We start from the raw sequence: 22,717 nt of genomic DNA on the forward strand, positions 1-22,717 counted from the left end.
ACAGCCTCTTCAACAAGTGGTACTGGGAAAACTGGACAGCTACATGTAAAAGAATGAAATTAGAACACTTCCTAACACCATACACAAAAATAAACTCAAAATGGATTAAAGACTTAAATGTAAGGCCAGACACTATAAAACTCTTAGAGGGAAACATAGGGAGAACACTCTATGACATAAATCACAGCAAGATCTTTTTTGATCCACCTCCTGGAGAAATGGAAATAAAACCAAAAATAAACAAATGGGACCTAATGAAACTTAAAAGCTTTTGCACAGCAAAGGAAACCATAAACAAGATGAAAAGACAACCCTCAGAATGGGAGAAAATATTTGCAAACGAAGCAACTGACAAAGGATTAATCTCCAAAATATACAAGCAGTTTATGCAGCTCAATATCAAGAAAACAAACAACCCAATCTAAAAATGGGTGGAAGACCTAAATAGACATTTCTCCAAAGAAGATATACAGATTGTCAACAAACACATGAAAGGATGCTCAATATCACTAATCATTAGAGAAATGCAAGTCAAAACTACAATGAGGTATCACTTCACACCGGTCAGAATGGCCATCATCAAAAAATCTACCAACAATAAATGCTGGAGAGGGTGTGGAGAAAAGGGAACCCCCTTGCACTGTTATTGGGAATGTAAATTGATACAGCCACTATGGAGAACAGTATGGAGGTTCCTTAAAAAAACTAAAAATAGAACTACCATACGATCCAGCAATCCCACTACTGGGCATATACCCTGAGAAAACCATAATTCAAAAAGAGCCATGTCCCACAATGTTCATTGCAGCACTATTTACAATAGCCAGGACATGGAAGCAACCTAAGTGTCCATCGACACATGAATGGGTAAAGAAGATGTGGCACATATATACAGCCATAAAAAGAAACGAAATTGAGTTATTTGTAGTGAGGTTGATGGACCTAGAGTCTGTAATACAGAGTGAATGAATTAAATCAGAAGGAGGAAAATAAATACCATATGCTGACACATATATTTGGAATAAAAAAAATGGATATGAGGAACCTAGGGGCAGGACAGGAATAAAGACGCAGACGTAGAGAATGGAGTTGAGGACACGGGGGTGGGGAGGGAGGGGTAAGCTGGGACAAAGTGAGAGAGTAGCATGGACATACATACACTACCAAATGTAAAATAGCTAGCTAGTGGGAAGCAGGTGCATAGCACAGGGAGATCAGCTTGGTGTTTTGTAACCACCTAGAGGCATGGGATAGGGAGGGTGGGAGGGAGTCACAAAAGGGAGGGGATATGGGGATGTATGTGTACATATAGCTGATTCAGTTTGTTGTACAGCAGAAACTAACACAACATTGTAAAGCAATTATACTCCAATAAAGGTATTAAAATAAATTAATTAAAAAAATATGGAACAGAAAAAAAATAAATACATTGAAATGTATGGCTTTAGTATGTGCACGTGAACACAAACACTAATCCCAATTTTCACATAGTTTTTAAAAAATTGGAAATGTTAATATTAAAGTAAGATTTTCTCCTTGGGTTTCTTGTTGATTTATTTATAGTTTTACCATTCCATTGCTTAATTCCAAACATATTACAAAATATCCATGTATACGTTAAAAAAATTAAAAACTAGTCTTATTTTGATTCTCATTCTCTGAATAGGCAAAGTAGGTTCATGTAAGCACACTTCTGTAAAGTAGTGTTGGTGTTTGAGTCCCTAGCTTATTAAATACAGATTAATCTCCTCTCTGAATCAAAGAAATAGGCACAAATGGCCTGTTCTTAAATTAGATTGCATGCATTTTATTGCTAAAGAGATTTCTAAATGTATAATTAATTCTTGCTCTCTCTTTTGATAGTAATCCCGTGGATTTGAGTAACCCAGCCATTGTAAGCTCTACTCCCAAATTTCAGGAACAGTTCTTAAATGTGAGCGGAATGCCGCAGGAATTGAATCAGTATCCCTGCCTTAAACATCTGCCTCAAATATTTTTTCGTGCCATGCGTGGAATCAGCTGTCTGGTGGATGCATTCTTAGGTGAATTTTGTGTATGTTGCTAGATGTTTGAAGATAACTTTAGAGTCTAGTTTTAGAAACTTTTGTGGACAGCCGAAAGCAAAAGATGATCAGAGTTGATTACAAATAATAAACTGGGAAAAATTATTTGCAACAAATGTGATAGCTAGAGGGTTTTTGTTATTATTATATAAATAGATCAAATAATGCAAAGAAAAAGAATAAGACCTGGTAGATAAATGGACAAAGACTATGAGGAGATAATTTGCAAAAGAGAAAAGTGTTCATTCTCACTAGTAATCCAAGAAAATACAGATTAAAATGCATTAGGTGTCATTCTTATGTGAATCATTAGGAAGCAGTTAATACTTTTTGTGAACCATTGTTTTACACTGTTTTTCACATGAAAAGTCAGAATTTTTTTAATCTGTTAAAAGGCAGTGGTATTTAATACCTATCATTTTCAAAAACGTTTTATTATGTGCAATTAATGTATTACAGAGGTAATATATTAGTTCAGTTAGCTTTGGCTGCCACCTAGCCAAAAGTACTAGTGGTTTAAACAAGGTAGTTTACTTTCACACGTGTTAAACGCAGGGCTAAGCTGTATACAGGGCTGCTATAGCAGTTCCACCATTGTCAGAGACCCAAGGCCCTTCCATCTTCTGGCTCTTCATCCTTTGTGCACACTCTCATGGGCCATGATGGCTGAAAGAGTTTCAGCTATCCTGTTCAGAAATTGGGAAGGAAGGAGCATCTACCTTTGATTCGTTCTTTTAAGGAGATTTCTTGGGGAAGACCCACCCAATAATTGCCCACTTCTCTGTGGTCAGAACATGGCCACATCTGGCTGTAAGGGAGACTTCAAAAGGCAGTTGTTTATTCTGCGTAGCCATGTCTAGCTAAAATTTGTGTTTTGTAACTCAGGAAGAAAGGACAAATTGATACTGGGAGGCAGCTAGCAGTCTCTGCTGTAGTCTGTTGTGAGCCTTCACTGGTGTTGCTTGAGGAAGATTTACTGACCACATATTTTGAACTATGAAGAATAACTCCATTTGTCTTTCTTTAAAGGCATTTCTAGACCCCGATCAGACAGTGCTCCTCCAACACCCGTGAATAGATTGAGTATGCCTCAAAGCACTGCTGTCAATACCACCCCACCACATAACCGGAGGCACCGGGCTGTTACTGTGAACAAGGCCACCATGAAGACAAGCACAGTACGTTTTCATGACCATTGTTATACTGTATAAAATGGGCTTTTTAATCTGCCTTCCTTTTAAAAAATCCTGCTGTTTTCTTAAACTTTTCATGAGTGTGGCTATATTCTTGTGTTCTTCTTATAGGTTAGTACTGCTCACGCCTCAAAAGTTCAGCACCAGACATCCTCCACCTCTCCTCTGTCAAGTCCAAATCAGACTAGTTCAGAACCCCGGCCGCTGCCTGCCCCACAGAGACCAAAGGTTAACAGCATCTTGAATCTCTTTGGATCATGGTTATTTGATGCAGCATTTGTTCACTGTAAACTTCATAATGGGATAAACAGAGACAGCAGCATGACTGGTAAATATTGCTCAAGAAATACGTTGTCATTTTTTTCTTTTCTTTTTTTTCTTTTTAATCTTTCCTACCTGCAAGATTAATATGTATCTTAAAAAGCTCTCTGTCTCTGACCAAGCAGTGTCTTGTGCTTAACCCCTTCCAGCTGAAGTAATTTTGAAAGTTTCCCTACTTGTCCTTTTTATGTTCGTTCTATGAGGTTTGGCTTTTGTCTAATACTTCAGGTTAGCCACGTTTTGTTAAACCAGATTCCTAGGTGACCTGGAAGTTCCCTTCATGTCAGCCAGGATAATAATATTGATATAAAGAATTAAACATAATTGACCAGAAATTTATTCATAAGAAGTGTTTTCTTAGATTTTGACAGCCATTCACTCATTACTACATATAAATATCAGAAAATTTCTGCTTCACAGAAGACTCTAACCTTTTAGGTTTTAGTCTAGAGAACTTTATTTCAAGGGCACACTTTGAAAAATATATTTTCTCTGTAAGTAAGACTGGTGAAGAATTAATAACTCAACCCTGATATCTTTATTTAGATTTTATTACAGAAATGAAATTCTATCTAAATATGATTTATTTTTGTCATCTTACCATTACACATGGAAGTAGTGGCATAGGGTGCAGGATGGAAGGCTGAGGTACTGCAGAATATACTGAATATTTATGACTGTTTTATAGAGCTGAGCAATAATAATGGCTAGCACTTACTGAGCTGCAGTTACTCTGTGCCAGGCACTATGCTTTATGAATTAATTGTGCTTTATGTAATAATATAATTAATATTGGTTGGTTGGTAAGAGAAGCACTTTTCCACTGGGGTTGGAAATAACTTGAGATAAAAGGATACCTAATTGCGTTAGATTATGCATCTCTAGGGAGAGTGTTAATTTCAAGGATAAAACTAATAAAATGGTCATAAGGGTCTCTGCTTTCTCTCAGAAATGCATTCTTTGTTATTATGTATCATCTCGGAACTAAGGGTCTATGACTGTTAGCATTATATACATGTAAATTGTTTTGGTTGTTCTTACAAATCTTTAAATAATTTAGAAAAGTAGTGCATATAAAGGCATTTTCAGGAATATAATTTGAGATTGCATGATTGAGTTTAGGGATTCCTTTGTTTATTTTGTTCAAATCCAGACACTTTATATTCTACCATTTCCATATTTTATTTGCAAGTTTGACTTATGGATAAATAAATGTACTTATTTGATGACTAAATGAAAACATTTAAAAAACATTTTGGCTTATATTTTCTAAAGTTCATGCGCCTTATATTTTGAGTTTTATGACCCATGTTTATATTTGTTAATTTGTATTGTATATTCTAGATTGAGTTAGTCATATTTTTATTTTTTATTTTTATTAAGATACAATTCTTTACAGTGTAACTTTTGGGTATCAAGCTGTTGACACTAAAATCCCTGAATCCAGAGTGGTTCAACCTGCTGCTTCCTTGGTGGGCTTGCTTAAAGGGAATTTATAGATCTTCCCACTCTCTAGGGAGTTTTTAACAGCTTTTCTCACCCTCTTGTGCCAAAAGATAGAAACTAGAATTCAAATCATGTGTGGGCTACAAATTCCTACTTTTAACTCTTACCATTTTCTTTGGTGGGAAAAGGATAGAAGCTCTTCTTCCCCCACCTTGTGTTCAGAGATGAGAAAGGCTGTTGTATTACCCAGGAGATAGGAGGTGTCCAGATAGCTGAATGGGTTAAAGTGCTGTTGGGTGCTACTCTTGAGGTCTTGCGGGTGGTGGGAAGGTTGAGAATACTGACTCTGTTAGTCTGTTCTCTAAGTACTGGCTGCCATCAAGGAATTCTGCCATGTAGTTCACCTCTAAAAATGTTTGCTTCTGTGAACTGGTTAGCTTTAGAGTTACATGACAGTACACTGTGCTTTGTAATTGTAACATTGAGCTGGGAAGGGTTAATGAACTAAAATTTTAATGCACGTTATGGGCAGTTCAAAACCTCAATTTTTTGTAGTTGTGTAATTTTCTTCGTTCATTGTTTTGCATGATACAAAAATCATAATTTTGGATCTGAATGCACAATTTCCTGTTTTTGAACTAGCTTGTGGTATCATAAAGCTTTTAATCTAACTTTTAAAAAGCAAAAAAGCTTCTTAACTTATTGTAAAATTTCACCATCTTTAAAGTATTCTATAATTACTACTGTCCTTTGATTTGTTTCCATTTATTTCTATTATCTTGCAGCATCTTTTATCCAAATTCTTCTTTCTTATAAATCTTGTAAGTAGGAACCAGAAGCTTCTCCTTAATTGCAGTCATGTTTTTATTTTTTTCATAATTCCATTAAAAATTTTGATTGTCATTGTCTCTTGTAGTTTTTGCACTTGGGAAGAAAAATACTTTTCTGTGTTTTGAATGGGGAAGATTGTTGGCAAAAGCAAATTAATCTGCCTGAATCAGTCCCATTATTTTCGTACACTAGTCTGGTCATGTCATGAATTCCAGGATTTTGCACTAACTGTGTTTTGGCTTTTTTTTTTTTTTTTAATTTAAAGCTTTAAGCGTATTTTTATACAGATTTAGTGTTTGATTTGTATGCATTCTGCATGTAGTGTTTTTCAAATGTATTATTGCTGGATAGCTTATTCAGGACTAAAAATGGCTCATGGGAAGTTGCATAAAGATTTATGCTTGACTCTGCATTCTGTTAAATCTGTTATTACAAATAATTTAAACATTTCATGTAGAGTGATAAAAGATTTCAGAGTGATTTTCAATACACTGTGAAATCTTTTGTTAAAAATAAAAGCAACTTTCGAAGGGCTTCTGTTTCAGTGACAACGAATGACCATGATAATCTTTCTTACCAATCCAGTTTTCTGATTTATCAACCTAAAGTTAGCTGCTGTCTGTGGTTGTTAAAATTCATTCTCATTTTGCTTGGTTGGGCGATTCTTCGGTGTGTGTTTTGGAGTTGGTTGGGTGGTGGGAATGCTCTCTCTTCCTACCCATTTCTTATCCTTACCTTGCCCTCTCCCTAAAGTATACAACCTGGCATGGGATTACCCATTCAATTATGATGTCTGTCTGGGGTAATGTGTAAATTTGCAGTACCTATTTTTCTTAATGTTTAAGCATCATTTTTTAGGGAGAGAAAAAAAACAGAATAAATAATAGAAAAGCCAAATTCTGTGTTATATATCTGTATGTATGTGAATACAGATATATACAAATGTACTCTGCTAATCAGAAATTCAGTTGAAAAATGCATCTTGTAGAATCTGTTAAACTGACAGTACCACTGTAAATTGTTACCCCTTTTCAAAGAAGATTTCAGAGAGCCCTTTAAAAAAAAAAAATTAAGACATAATTGCTAAACAAAAGCATTATTGGATTCTATTCAAGTAGCAATTTAATGACACCAATATTTGATCTTTGTGTCCAGGGTCCCATGAGCCTATTTGCATATCAACAAATATAATAAAACCCTCCTTTTTTCTCCCCAGCCATTACAACACAAGCTAGCATGGAGTTTCGACGGAAAGGGTCACAAATGTCCACAGACACCATGGTTTCCAATCCTATGTTTGATGCAAGTGAATTTCCTGATAACTATGAAGCAGGAAGAGCTGAGGCTTGTGGGACACTGTGTAGGATTTTTTGTAGCAAGAAGACTGGAGAAGAGATTCTGCCAGCTTATTTATCCAGGTCTTAGAATTTTTTTTGTTTATTTTTCCATTTATATAGTTGTGATAGTGAAACTATTATAGCATGGCTTAGTAGGTTGAATTGATAAGTAAATGTTGGTTTGAAATACCTGCAAATGTATGTAAGTAACTGAAATTTTTTGCTTGAATTCTTCCTTTTTACCTACCTTACCAGATTTGGTGAGGACCCCCTAACACCCTTTTTATTTTAGAAGTATTGTTAATTCCATCTTACATGACGTTTGTTAATTACAGAGAGATTTGAAGGGCCACACTAAATTTTTAATACATTTTTATCACAGTACTAGACAGTATAGATGGTCCAGAAATGTTAGCTGTCAATCCTGCCTCTAAGGAGCTTATTTTCTCAAGTGAGCAAAGCCATGTACACAAGTAACACCAATCCAATAGCAATAGGAAACTGGTAAGAGAGAGACACAGAAAAAGTGCTATAGGCATTCAGAGGAAGCAGAAGCATACACTTGCCCTGGGGGTTCAGGAAAGAGTTACAGAGGATTGGATGATTGTGCTGGACTTATAAAAGATGACTAGTATTTAGACTATGTTAGCAAGTTGGGTAGGGTCATCCTATCCAAATTTATGACTTCAGCCAGTCTTTTTGAATGGCTCTGCCATCCATTCAGTTGCTTATGCCAGAAACTAGGAGTCATTTTAGGCTTCTCTTCTCTCCCTCTGTATCTTTAGATGGTCAACCGACTCTTGCCTTTCTGCTACTTAACCCTCTTTCTAATCTCTCCACTCTGTCCCCACCATGACACTTCAGGCCTTGTCACTTTTTTGCTAAATTAACTTGTAATGGCCTGCTATTTTTCTTGACTGTCTTTTGCCCTCCTCAGCTGATCATTCACACAACTCCTGAAGTGATACTAATATTAATAAGAACATTCAGGTGTCTGTACATACTAGGTTCTCAGGAGAGAGGATTAAACTGACTCAGAAGGAAAAAGTGTAGAAGAATACAGATATGAAACAGAATGGTACATGCAGGGAAGTAAGCAGTATCTTAATAGGCACTTGACTTTAAGTAACAGAAAACTCTTTCAATGTGACTTACGCAAAAGGGGAATGAGTTAATGAGAAACTCACACTATTGAATACCTTCTAAGGTCAGGACATGCAGCAGGGTCTCACAAAGGGCAGGAACCAAGAGCTAGAAAGTGTTCAGGGACCAAAACAACTTTCCCCTTTTTTGTTTCTCTGTCATCATGGTCTCCCAGAACTGCTTCATTCTTCTCTTACCTGCAGATCATGTTCTTATATTGTAGTATGCTTCTAAGTTCAAATTTCCGTGACCTTTGTCTGGGTGACCAGCAGGGCCAATTAGCATTCTGAATCCTAATTTCAGATTCCTGAGAAAGAGGATCTGATTAATCAGGTGTCTACCTCTGGTCTAATCAGCTACAGCTGTGAAGGTGGGTCACATTGGATACTGGCACCCCATGTGGTGGGGGCACATTTCTTAGGAGGGAGCCGATGGGTTGGGACGATACTCCAAAACGGTATCAATAGCAGTAAGGGAGAAGGCTGTGAACACGAACCTTCCATCTGGCCCATAAGATTAGATGGGTGGTAGTGTGACTGAAGAGCGGATTTGTGACGGGGGCCAAGGATGGGGTTAGTGTTGAACCTGTTGAATTTGAGGTGCCTGCGGGCTGTTAATCAACAAATATTTATTAAGTTCCTACTTTGTGCCAGTCGCTGTGCACAGGGAGTACTAGAGTAATCAGTAGACATGTCCTGCCCTCAGGTCTGCAGTATGCTTTTGGCTAGTAGATCTGGAGCTAGAGACTGATTTGATTATGTTTGGTGGCTTAAGTAGTGTTTAAAACCAGGCTAGTAGAAGAGATAGCTTAGAGAACTGAGGTTGGCAGCTTGAGGAACCCCCAGTGTTAGGAGGCACGTGGAATAAGATCTGTTAAAGGAACTAGCCATAGAAGTCAGAGAAGAATTAAGAGCGGAAGGGAGTAATCAAAGGGTTGAATGCTTTAAAAAGGCAAAGTTAAGACTTAGACATGTCTTTTGGATTTAGCAATTGAGAGACCATTGGTTATTTGCTATAACATGGTTTTAGTTGATTTCTAGAAAGAGAAGATGGATTGAAATGGGTTGAGCAGTGACCAGGAGGTGAGGAAGTTGTTTCTGAGGAGGTTTGTGGAGAAAGGTACCTTACAGTAGCAGAAGAGTATACTAGGATAGTTGCTCTTGAATGATGGAAGATTGAATGCTTAGTTCATTGGGGGTTAGGGGAGGATGTTGAAAGTAAGATATGTTCAAGTACATTCCTAGAAGGATTCTTATTCAGAGTGACCTTCATATCGTGGTGAGTACAGGGTCGAATGAGGTTTCTTTCTTTCATTGTGCCCCCAAAAATAATGGGGGAGGGGGAAAGGGACACAACACACTTTTTTTCAGGAATTGTGAAACGCTACAAAATTTTACTGACATGGAAATCATTTCAGTAATTCCTCCAGTTTATTGATAATTACTGCAGCCTTTTGTTTTTATCAATAGTTACTTCATTTGCAGGCACCTGTAACTGAGTTGCAAGGCTTAAAACCTCAAGAAAGTGTAATAGACACGAATCTTTTTTTCCTTTTGATTAGGAAATATAACTTGGTTCTTAGCGTACTTGATTCTGAATTGTTCTAACTCCAGTAATACCTTTTAAAGGATAGAAGTAGTGAAGATTGGAAATAGACTTTAAGATGACTGTAGAAAATATTAATAATTATGAAAACAGTTGATCAGCAGTTTGTTTAAAATTTTTTTCTTGCTTTCCTAGATTTTACATGCTTTTAATTCAAGGTTTGCAGATAAATGATTATGTGTGCCATCCTGTCTTGGCCAGCGTTATTCTAAACTCCCCTCCTTTGTTCTGCTGTGACTTGAAAGGGATTGATGTTGTGGTTCCTTACTTTATTTCAGCTCTTGAAACCATTTTGCCTGACAGGTAAGCTTTCATTCTGTACTAGTATGTCAGTTGTTGGTTTTGGCCTGGTCTGTTTTGGTGCTTCCCTCCCCAGTTTCCCAATTTATCCTGTCCAGTTGTCTTCATAGCCCAGGGGGATTCAGGCCATATTAAATGAGTGTAGAACATCCAGGCCTACCTCGTCCCTGAACTCTTTCAGTTCTCTTTGTCCACGGGTGTGTTGAGTCCTTCTTGGTCTGGTCTAGAGGGGTAAGAATAACCCCAGCCCAGAGGTCTTTTGTGGAGTAGGCCTTACATTTAAAATCAGTCAATCAGTCAATCAGATTCTAGTTTAATTCCATAACAGTTTAACATAGAGATTCTCTCTCACACACACACAAATTGCAGAATATGAACTCAGTGGAAAGTAGTTACTGCATTCTTTATAAAACCAAACCCCGTACATGTATTGTAAAAAATTGGCATAATGTATATTTGGCAAAGCTAAAAACATACTTTAGTTCAGAAATACTAATAGCTATCTTTTTTTTTTTTTTGGCAGAGAACTCTCAAAATTCAAAAGCTATGTAAATCCAACAGAATTGAGAAGATCTTCCATTAATATCCTGCTTTCTTTGTTGCCCCTCCCACATCACTTTGGCACAGTCAAATCCGAGGTAAAGTTTTATTAAAGTTTTTTATATTCTGTATTCTCTTTTGTGTGTTAATTCAAGTCAAGTTGTATTTTTTAAAATGGAACAGGAGCTTTTAAAAAATTTTTCAGATTATTTCAGGTGAATCAACAAAGTTGATTTGTTGAGGTATTTCTTCTGTCAGTGAGCCAGCATGCCCTTGGCCTACCATTTCAAGCAGTGATGGGCTGGTGATGTCTGATCTCATATGTTGTGTGAGTTAGTGACACACTTAGCACAGTGGCTAATATTAGTCAGACTGAAAGCCTTGCTTGTTGGACTGATCTATGTGTCCACTGTAGCAGTTCCTACATGGGCGTAGTGTACCACAGCAGACGATGTTAAATGTTATTTGTTTCTTCCGTAGGTGGTCCTGGAAGGAAAATTTAGTAATGATGACAGCTCTTCTTATGATAAACCAATAACTTTTTTGTCACTGAAGCTGAGACTTGTGAATATACTAATAGGTGCCTTGCAAACGGAAACGGACCCCAACAACACTCAAATGATACTAGGTTTGTGTTCACATGTTTTTTTGTAAGTGAAAACCCAGGTGGTATGTTGACCTCAGGCATGTTGAGGAGGCAGGGGTCAGGGATGGGAACCTAAGCATAATATAGCCCTACTTATTCTGAATCAGAGGCAGAATTTGTTTGCTTTTATATGTGAAAAATTTTGAAGGGGTGAGATGAGGGAAGGAAAGCATCCCAGTTGTCTTGGTAGGTGATGTTGGCTTAGTTTTATTTGTGTTCTTTATTTTTCTCTTTCCCTCTTGCCCTTTCTCTCTCCTTCTCTCCCCTTTCCTCCCCTTCTTCTCCCCTTCCCTCTCTTCTCTTTCCTTTCTGTCCTCATTACTTCTGCCTCTGCCTCTTCCTCCTGCCTGTTATGTACATGTGAAAATATTTGGAGTTGGGTGTAATTCTGGAAGCCATGTTTGAACATGCCAGGAGGAGACTGAAGAGTAGCTGTTGCTGTGCCTCCTCCCTTGTTCCTTATTGTTTCCTGTTGGTTTTCTAATCATACTGACTCTCTGTCTTAAATGGCTCCTTATTATTATTGCCACTTACATATTTTAAACACTTATCACCTCTCAGCTTGGTTACTGCAGCTGTCTCTTACTGTACTTCTGGTTTTTTATCAAAGCCAAGGGCATAGTCCTATGTGCAGGTACTCCAAGGAGAAAGAAGAGAATGGCATGGCTTTTATCCTTGAGCAAGTTTCATTGCAGAGGTTGGAACACCTTCACAGAGTGCTCAGATAACAGCAGAAGGCAGTGCTGATTGCATGTCATGTTGAGTGTCTTCAGGGTTGAGAAAGAAGAAACCAGAAGAGCAAGGAAACTTCATAGAGGGAAGTGGAAGTTAAATTGGATCTTGTAGGGCAGGATTTGAATAGGGGCCAGTGAGGTTAGGATTTCATTCCAGGAGAGGAAATGACAAGGCCAGAGAATTGGTGGTGGCAGTAGTGGTTGGAGTGGGTACTCAGGAAATATAGTATGTTATGCAACAAGAGAGGGGAATAAACAGGGAAGAGTAAATCCTTTCATTTTGGAAAGGAGTTGAAGGAACAGAGGTTAAATCTTGGTATGAGAGAGCCTCCAAATTGTACTTCTTTAGGTTATTCAAATAACATCACTTGAAATCAGGTAATTTCTACAGTTGATAGAGTATTTAGTTCTGCTTTATCCTTGTTCTGAAGAGGCTCCCTATGTGTGTTCCAAGGAAGAATCAATTGTTGGTCTTGCCATAGATTGGCAAAGCTGTGTCTGTCCTCTCTTTATCCATAGTGCATAAGAGCACTCCCCCACTGGGATGAGAAGCAGTGTGCTAGGCTCACTATCTTGTTTCTGTCCTAGTCTTTCTAGGGCTATGAGTTCCTTGGTAATAAATACATGCAGCTTGCCTTCAGAATATGCAGCCATGGGCGAGCCCTAAACCATTCGTAAAAAGCAGTTGGTCAGAAAGATATAGCTGTGATTTTTATTTTGTTATTTTATATTGAAAAGATCAGGGCTTCCCTGGTGGCGCAGTGGTTAAGAATCTGCCTGCCAATGCAGGGGACATGGGTTCAAGCCCTGATCCGGGAAGATTCCACATGCCACGGAGCAACTAAGCCCGTGCGCCGTAACTACTGAGCCTGTGCGCCACAACTACTGAGACCGTGTGCTACAACTACTGAAGCCTGCATGCCTAGAGCCCATGCTCTGCCACAAGAGAAGCCACCGCAATGAGAAGCCCACGCACTGCAAGGAAGAGTAGCGTCCACTCACTGCAACTAGAGAAAGCCCGTGCGCAGCAACAAAGACCCAGTGCGGCCAAAAATAAATTTAAAAAATAAATAAATTTATTAAAAAAAGAAAAAGGAAAGATCAGAATCTGGTTTTGAAAGTATTACATAATATTTTTCTTAGTTTATATTACCCTCGAAATTGAGATGTTTACATCTGGTCTTTCACACCAATTAAAAAATACCTGAAAACGGTCATTTTTTTATATAAAGCAAAGTTTGACCTTCAGATTTATTTTAGGAAAATGTTATTTTAAAATTTGGGGGAGAGATCAGGAGATTAGGTCATTTCTAAAGAATATCTTTTCTGGGCTTCCCTGGTGGCGCAGTGGTTGAGAGTCCGCCTGCCGATGCAGGGGACACGGGTTTGTGCCCCTGTCCGGGAAGATCCCACATGCCGCGGAGCGGCTAGGCCTGTGAGCCATGGCCGCTGAGCCTGTGTGTCCGGAGCCTGTGCTCCGCAACGGGAGAGGCCACAACAGTGAGAGGCCCGCATACCGCAAAAAAAAAAAAGATCTTTTCTGACCAACCAGTGGATTTATTAGTTATTTTATGGAACTTCCAGGAATACTCAGCTAAAGTAATATTCTTATCTCTGTATTAATGGAAATGTTTTAGCCATTTTAGTATTCTTGTCATGTATTTAAATGTATTTTTTTTAACATCTTTATTGGGGTATAATTGCTTTACAATGGTGTGTTAGTTTCTGCTTTATAACAAAGTGAATCAGTTATACATGTACATATGTTCCCATATCTCTTCCCTCTTGTGTCTCCCTCCCTTCCACCCTTCCTATCCCACCCCTCCAGGTGGTCACAAAGCACCAAGCCGATATCCCTGTGCCATGCGGCTGCTTCCCACTAGCTATCTACCTTATGTTTGTTAGTGTATATATGTCCATGCCTCTCTCGCCCTGTCACAGCTCACCCTTCTCCCCATATCCTCAAGTCCGTTCTCCAGTAGGTCTGTGTCTTTATTTCTGTCTTACCCCTAGGTTCTTCATGACATTTTTTTTTCTTAAATTCCATATATATGTGTTAGCATACGGTATTTGTCTTTCTCTTTCGGACTTACTTCACTCTGTATGACAGACTCTAGGTCTATCCACCTCATTACAAATAGCTCAATTTCGTTTCTTTTTATGGTTGAGTAATATTCCATTGTATATATGTGCCACATCTTCTTTATCCATTCATCCGATGATGGGCACTTAGGTTGTTTCCATCTCCGGGCTATTGTAAATAGAGCTGCAGTGAACATTTTGGTACATGAATCTTTTTGAATTTTGGTTTTCTCAGGGTATATGCCCAGTAGTGGGATTGCTGGGTCGTATGGTAGTTCTATTTTTAGTTTTTTAAGGAACCTCCATACTGTTCTCCATAGTGGCTGAACCAATTCACATTCCCACCAGCAGTGCAAGAGTGTTCTCTTTTCTCCACACCCTCTCCAGCATTTATTGTTTCCAGATTTTTTGATGATGGCCATTCTGACTGGTGTGAGATGATATCTCATTGTTAAATGTATTTTTTTGTTGTTTCAGGGGCAATGTTAAATATTGTTCAAGATTCAGCACTTTTAGAAGCCATTGGTTGCCAGATGGAGATGGTAAGAAGTGTACAACATGTAATTTGTCAGAGAATATCAACTTCTGTTTTTATGTAAATTATATTCCCAAATGTCTGTCCTTGTGTTTTTTAAAGGCATTTGTTTGTAAATTCAGCTCACTGATTCAGAAGGGATCCTTTTAAAAATATCTGTTTTGAGGTTTCTTACCTTTCAGTGCCTCATCAAGTCCCTGAGAGATTCTACATGAGAGAAATTCCAGCTAAACACTGTCTTTATTCCTGGACAGTGTTTACTTAAAGCTCTTCGTTTTTTTTTTTTTTGCTGTACGCGGGCCTCTCACTGTCGTAGCCTCTCCCGTTGCGGAGCACAGGCTCCGGACGCGCAGGCTCAGCGGCCATGGCTCATGGGCCCAGCCACTCCGCGGCATGTGGGATCTTCCTGGACCAGGGCACGAACCTGTGTTCCCTGCATCGGCAGGTGGACTCTCAACCACTGTGCCACTAGGGAAGCCCTAAAGCTCTTACTTCTTTTGCTGTGTTGGTGAATTGGCTTGAATAATCTAGAAAAAGTCCCCTACTCCATAATTCCTTGTATCCCTTGTAGATCTAGTGTTGGCTGTAAACAGCATCTAGTTTATTCTTTTCTATCTCATCAGCTCTTTCTGGCCCCTCTAGACCAAAGTTTGAAGATTCCCCCAAAGCACCAATGCTTCTAAATCAAAAAAACTTTCCAGAGACTCCCAGTTCCCCCTGCTTCTGTCTTCAAGATATGTGATCCCTCTACCTGGAGTAGAGGTGGAGCAGGGGGTGGGTGGAGAATTAATAGAGTATACTGGAGTGAGATGAGTGGATGTTGGATGAGTGATCAAGTTATTATTAAGGAAATTATGTTCATGTCCCAGTAGGTGGCTAATAACAGTCACCTTATCTGGATAAAATGAATTGTGTTTGTAGGGGAAGAAAATGAGGAATGTCTTTAACAGACACCTTTGTTAGCCCCTATACATACAGGAGTTAATCTTTGTACTAATCATGTTTTATTGTTTGTGTTTTACCATATAACTACATTTGAAAGTTGTTGTTTGTTTATTCGTGTTTTGTTTTTTTAAGATTGTATTCCTGTTCTGATGTTTTGCTTGGGAGGCACTAGGGTATTTCTTTAAGGACCCAGAGTCATTAGCTAGTGAAGTCTAGTGAAGATGGAAAAGGTCTGGCCCTTTTAAACAGCAGCAAAGAAAACCCCAGAATGGGCACCGCCTCTAATCATCAGACCCTTGATACCTTCAGTAGGTGGTGTTTATGTGAAAACACCACAGCAGTTTTAATCCTTTGTCAATTTTTATCTATATCAGTTTATGCTATTCAGCTGGCACATTCCATTTTATCAACATGGCTTTAGTGATTGACTTCTGTCTATACTTGTAAACTGTGGGTCTAGCTGTCAAATGTTTGTTTCATTTTTATTTGACTAGGGTGGTGGAGAAAATAACTTGAAGAGTCATAGTCGCACGAATAGTGGTATTAGTTCAGCAAGTGGTGGAAGCACGGAGCCCACAACTCCTGACAGTGAAAGACCTGCTCAGGCTCTCCTAAGAGATTATGGTAATCCACGTTTGTTTGGTTTTTTTTGAAATCTAAAGTTTATAGAGTAACTTTTAACGCACAGATATACAAAACAAACAAGCAAAGAAAATTTAAACCAGATTTTAAGTTCATGACTTTTATGTATCTAAGTGTAACAGAGAGGCTATTAGTCCAAGACATTAAGAAAAAGAAAACATTTAGCTCTGTAGCTTTTAGTAGTTAGATTTTGCGTGGTTTCTTAGATTTTATAAGTGATTATAATGTGTGGTTAGGAAACATTTCTGAATTCTGTACCAGGTGCTACTACTAGTACAGAGTCAAATAGGATTTATGCTCTGCCTCAGAGTCTAATGGCAGAGTCGGCCAGTATATCAGTTTTTGCAGTGTGGTAAGGGTGGGTGATGGTTTATGCATTAGATGGCAACCCAGAAGAGAGTCTGTCTTTGTGTTTGAAGGCTATATACCCTACTGTATCTGGTTAGATTCTTCAGTCACAAAATGTAAGGAAGAGTAAGGAAACACTTGCCATTAGAGCATCCTATTCAATAATGTCCTTTATCCTGGGCAGTTACTTTATGGGTTCTGTGAGTTTATGGGTGCCTTTATGTTTTTACACATAAATATTAATGGTGTATTGAATCTGTAAGTATTAATCCAGCTAGATTGGAATGAAATCTAGCTCCTTAGATGTGAGCTTAAGTTTTTTAATCATTTGGAGAGTTCATGAGCCCAGGAGTCCAGGCATATTTCAGTGATTTAAGTTTGTTTTAAGTATCCTTCAACATGTCAGATACATAAGGTCATTATGTGGCTATTAAACACATTTAAATATTGCATTTATGAAGAAGTTATTTAAATTGCTATCTTACTCATTATGCTTGTGGATTTAAGTGTAGGTGAAAATTTGTTTTATTTTTCATGTTTCTAAGACACTTTTAAACTAAAGAAATTTTCACATTATTATGTGTTCTAATTTAAATGTTTGAAGTGGTTATTGTTTGTTTCAGTATTTTGAACTGGTGTTAGTGAGTTCTGCTTGTAATGTCATAAAATATTTTTCCTAAGAAATCCAGATTTGTGTTAGTGTCGCATGAATGTCTCTCTTTAATGATCATTCCTTTTTTTGTTGTCACTGCCCTCTTTCTGATAGGATCGACAGGTATAATGTCCCTAAAGCTTCCTTTATAAATTCAATTTAATTTGTCCTAATTTATTATTAACTAAGTAGTAATTACTTTTAAATATAGAATTAGAGGCTAAATAAAAACACAGTAATTTGGTTATTTAATTTTTTTAGAAGTATTAAAGTTGTCTTAGAGAATTCAATGTTAAAATTTGTTTGAAAAGGGATTGCATGTAACTTTTGGTGGTTTAAACCCTGAAAATAATTTCAGTAGATGCTTTAGGATAATTCCCAGCATCTGAGGAGATTCTAAAATTTGAATTCTTTCCTCTATAAAATTCCAAGGAAATAATTGATAGCCTTTTTATTGTTTTGCTTTTTTTTTTTTAAATGTAACTCTGTGAGTTAATTTAGAAGTTTTAAGATTTACATTGTTATAAAAATGATATTGAAACTTTCAAATCCCAGTGGATGTCTATATGAAAGTACATGAGCTGGGAGCTAGAAGCTGCTCTGGTCCAGTGTGTGTGCCCTGTGCACTGTTGTTCAGTCAGGCTTGACGCTCAGGCCAGTGGGGCGGGGAGCATAGCGCTGTGTGGGTGCCCATCGTACTCACTGTGGCTGCTGTGGTCTGTGCCTAGTGGAATGCTGTGCTTCTCGTTACTAATGCTTAGTTGTTTTCCCTCCCTGTGGGATGTGGCATTGGGGTTATATCCTAGCTCTTAATACAGATTCAGCTGCCGGGCTCCTGATTCGCAGCATTCATCTCGTCACCCAAAGACTCAACTCCCAGTGGCGGCAAGACATGAGCATATCACTGGCAGCTCTAGAGCTCCTCTCTGGCCTCGCGAAGGTGAGAAGGACAATCCTTTTATTTTAGCCCAGCGGCCTTGGACTATGGCTCTTTTTTCTGTATCTCCTGACCCCTTCTTGGGGTATTGCGGTATTGGTTATATTCAATGCAGTTGATATCAAGGTGTGTAGAAATGAGCCTCCAAGTGAGGTTTTACAAAATGATCTTTACTATTTTGTTTAATAGGTTCAAAGAGTGTGAATGATATTTTTTGCTGTTAAATTACTGGAAACATTTCAATACTTGCTATTCATTTGTACATAATAATAGAATACCTGTTGATTTATACCTGTTGATTTTGTATTTGCTTATAATACCCTTAAATTTTCAACAACATTTTGTGCCATTATAAGATCATCTAACTTCAATGAACAAATGCAGATTTGGCAACAAAAGAAAAGCTTATCCTAAAATATGCCATTTGGGACTACCTGTGATTCTTCCATCTTCCATTATCAGAGATAAGTGAAAATTGGCTATATTTTCAAATTTCTTTCATAGGTCTTTTTCAGTTTTGTGGAACCTTAGAGCTGGGTGTCCATTTGCATTTCTCTAAGTATTTTCTTTTTTTTTTATTGAGGTGAAATTCACATAACATAAAATTATCCTTTTAAAGTGAACAATTCAGTGCCTATTAGTACTTTCACCATGTTGTGCAACCACCACCTCTGTCTAGTTCCAAAACATTTATAACCCCAAAAAGAACCCTGTACCCATTAAGCGGTTGTTTCCTGGTCTCCGTTTCCCCTAATCCCTAACAACCACCAATCTGCATTCTGTCTCTATGGATTTACCTATTTTGGATATCTCTTATAAATTAAATCATACAACCTATGACCTTTTATGTATGGCTTCCTTCACTTAATATGTTTTTGACGTTGATTTATGTTGCAGAGCCTGTCACAACTTCATTCCATTTTATGGTTGAATGATATTCCATTATATATTTATGTACCAATTTGTCCATTCCTCTGTTGTACATTTGGGCTGTTTCTACCTTTTGGCTATTGTGAATAGTGCTGCTATGAACATGGACATACATGTGTTTATTTGAATACCAATTTTCAATTGTTTTGGGTATATACCTAGGAGTGGAATTTGCTGGGTCATATGGTAATTCTATATGTAACTTTTTGAGGAGCTGCCAAACTGTTGTCCACAGCGACTGAATCACTTTACGTTTCCACCAGTGATATAGGAGGGTTCCAATTTCTCCACATCTTCACTAACATCTAAATGTTTTCTTATCTGTAAAATGGGCAGGATTATCTTTTGTGTATGTGTGTGTATATATATATATATATATATCTTGTATAACACCTGGTGATGTGGGGATGAAATGAAATGAAATATATAGAACACTTTGTAAACACAAAGGTGATGTACACACATAAGGTGATATTGTCTGAGATAAAATTTAAGCCCTCATTTTACAGATGAGGGGACAGGTAAACAGAGGCTGTGACTTACCTAAGTCATGAGAGACAAAATAGGCAAGTCACCACCACTTAGAGCTTACCTTTACCTCAGAGATTCTCAAGGATAGATGAAATGGCCATAGTTTTGTGAGGAGCAGTATTGATGCAGAAGGTAAGAATAGCCATTTGTGAGACATGCAGGATCACACTGTCTTTGAGAGCAAGGTACTGTTGCCTGTGACCTTCAGTACACTTGCAGTGGTAAGGAATAATTAGTCCTAGATGGAGTGCTCTCTGGACCTAACGAACTATAAAGGGCTAACACTGCGTGATTTCAAGACTTGCTGTATAAAGCTATGGTAATCAAAACAGTCTGGTATTGGTATAGGGTTAGACAGCTAGATCAACAGCGTAGTATATAGGGAGTCCAGAAATAGATCCACACGTGTATGGACATCTGATTTTTGACAAAGGTGCCATGATAATTCAAAGGAGAAAGGATAGTCTTTTCAACAAATGGTGCTGGAACAATCAGATATTCATATATCAAAAAAAAAAAAAAGAACTTTGAATCATACTTTGTACTATGTACAAAAATTACCTCAAAATGGATTGTAGACCTAAATATAAAACCAAAACTCTAAACTTCTAGAAGAAATAATGGGAGAAAAATCTTTATTGGTTGTACAGAGATCTGGGTTATACAGAGATTTCTTAGATATTATACCATAGAGGAACAGACTATTAAATTGGACTTTATTAAAATTAAAAACTACCATTCTTCAAAAAGTACTGTTAAGAGAATGAGAGGACAAGTCACAGATTGGGAGAAAATCTTTACAGAGTATGTATGTGGTGAGGGACCTGTATCCAGATCATATAAAGAATGCTCAAAACTCAGTAATAGCCTTTCGTTTTGGTGGTGTGCAGTAGTAATATGGTGGTGAAAATTTCCAAGAAGAGGACGTTTGTTGTTGATGGCTTTTTCAGAATTAAACTGAATGAGTTCCTCACTCAGAGGCTGGCTGAAGATGACTGCTCTGGAATTGAGGTCTGAATTATACCAACCAGGACAGAAATCATTACCTTGGCCTTCAGGAGCAGAATGTTCTTGGTGAGAAGAATCCAGGAATTGACTGATGTAGTTCAGAAGAAGTGTGGATTCCCTGAGAGCTACGTAGAGCTTTGTGCTGAAAAGGTGGCCACACAAGGTCTGTGTGCCATTGCCCAGACAGAATCTCTGCATTACAAACTGCTAGGAGGGCTTGCTCTGCAGAGAGCCTGCTGTGGGGTGCTGCAGTTCATCATGGAGAGGGGGGGCCAAGGGCTACAGGGTCATGGATGTCAGGGAAACTCCAAGGACAGAGGGCTGAATCCATGAAGTTTCTGGATGGTGTGATGATCCACAGTGGACCCCGTTAACTACTATATTGATACCCCTGTGTGTCAGTGTTGTGCTGGGTATCAGAGTGAAGATCATCTTGTCCTGGGATCCAAATGGTAAGACTGGCCCTAAGAAGCCCCTTTCTGACCACGTGAACATTGTGGACTCTAAGGATGAGATGTTATCCATCATTTCCATCTTGGGACAGAAGGATAGGAAACCAGAGCTACCTGCCATGCTCGAGCCATTCCCCACTGCATAACATGGTCTTCTTGGCACCTGCATCTGGAGTCTGGATGTTGCTTTGTAAAGACCTTTCATACAGTCTTTTAAAAAGACAGTATAACAGTGACAGCAAAAGCCCTCAATAATACAACAAACAACCCAGTTTTAAAATGGGCAAAAGATTGGACAGATATTTTACCAAAGAAGATATACTGATGGCAAATAAGCACATGAAAAGATGCTCATTATCATTACTTATTGGTGAAATGCAATTAAAATCACAGTGAGATACCACTCCATACCTTTTAGGATGGTTAAAATTTAAAAGACTGACCATACCAAATGTTTGGTGATGATGTAGAAGAATTAGAGCTCTCATATACTGTTGAAGGGAATGTTAGATGGTGCAACCATTTTAGAAAACAGCTTGGCATGTCCTTAAAAAACTAAACATGCATCTATCATATGATTCAATCAGTCCACTCCTAGAAAATAAGAGAGCATATACGTGTACAAAGACTTGTACATGAATGTTTTTAGCAGCTTTATTTGTAATATTCAGAAGCTGGAAACAATCCACATGCAACAGGTGACTGTATAAATTAATTGTGCTATAATCCATATAATGGAATACTACTCAGCAATAAAAAGGAATGAACAACTGATACACACAAAAATGTGGATAAATAATTGTGCTGAGTAAAAGAAGCCAGACTCTCCCCCCGACCCCCACCAAATAGTGCAGTAGTCTATGATTTTATTTATATAGAACTCTAGAAAATGCAAGTTAACCTATAGTGACAGCAAATCAGCAGTAACCTAGGGAGGGGGCAAAAAGGAGTGAGAGGAAGGATTACAAGGGTGAATGAGATTTTGAGGGGTGATGAATATATCCACCATCTTGATTGTTGTGATAGTTCACAGGTGTATACTTAGGCTAAAATTTATCAAATTTTACACTTTAAATATATGTAGTTTACTATATGTTAATTATACTTCTGGGCAGCTGAACAGAACTTTGTAGCCCATACAGCATTGCTGTGGGGTTGGGTTAGGGGGCTTAAAAAATGTGCACATGTTCCATTGCCAGCTATTCTTGTGATTTGTGGCAGTGATGAGTAGCTGCACCCCAGGAGTTTAGGTTTTAGAGCATGAAAAAGTATGCTAAAGTGAAATACTGTTTTAGGGTTTGAAAAATGCCCTCTATTTTTATAGAGTAGTATATGTTAATACATCTGAAATGTTATGTTCTTCTATATAAATAATACTTTAAAAAGCAAGGCTTCCTGTGGTGTGTCATATTCTCAGAAAGGCTGGGCCTCAGTGTTGAGGATTTGACATTGGTACAGTGGTTCCTGGCTAACTGTGTTCACCGTACGAATATGCT

General features: G+C 38.0%; 1 protein-coding gene and 1 pseudogene across 2 annotated transcripts in view; both read left to right on the forward strand.

Annotated features, from left to right (window-relative positions):
- The window catches only part of RALGAPB (Ral GTPase activating protein non-catalytic subunit beta), a 101,590-nt gene that overhangs the window by 43,451 nt on the left and 35,422 nt on the right, over positions 1–22,717 (forward strand). The window contains exons 7-16 of one of the 2 annotated variants that reach the window (XM_019943860.3): positions 1,864–2,042; positions 3,093–3,241; positions 3,368–3,584; positions 7,071–7,272; positions 10,075–10,242; positions 10,763–10,877; positions 11,260–11,407; positions 14,719–14,783; positions 16,216–16,345; positions 18,170–18,303. In XM_019943860.3, coding sequence (XP_019799419.1) covers positions 1,864–2,042; positions 3,093–3,241; positions 3,368–3,584; positions 7,071–7,272; positions 10,075–10,242; positions 10,763–10,877; positions 11,260–11,407; positions 14,719–14,783; positions 16,216–16,345; positions 18,170–18,303 — 1,507 coding nt within the window. The remainder of the gene's footprint in view (positions 1–1,863; positions 2,043–3,092; positions 3,242–3,367; positions 3,585–7,070; positions 7,273–10,074; positions 10,243–10,762; positions 10,878–11,259; positions 11,408–14,718; positions 14,784–16,215; positions 16,346–18,169; positions 18,304–22,717) is intronic. The other variant, XM_019943863.3, reaches the window with a different exon arrangement.
- LOC109551322 (small ribosomal subunit protein uS3-like) lies at positions 18,662–22,714 on the forward strand (annotated as a pseudogene).

The sequence above is a fragment of the Tursiops truncatus genome, chromosome 15 (assembly GCF_011762595.2).
Source record: "Tursiops truncatus isolate mTurTru1 chromosome 15, mTurTru1.mat.Y, whole genome shotgun sequence".
NCBI lineage: Eukaryota > Metazoa > Chordata > Mammalia > Artiodactyla > Delphinidae > Tursiops > Tursiops truncatus.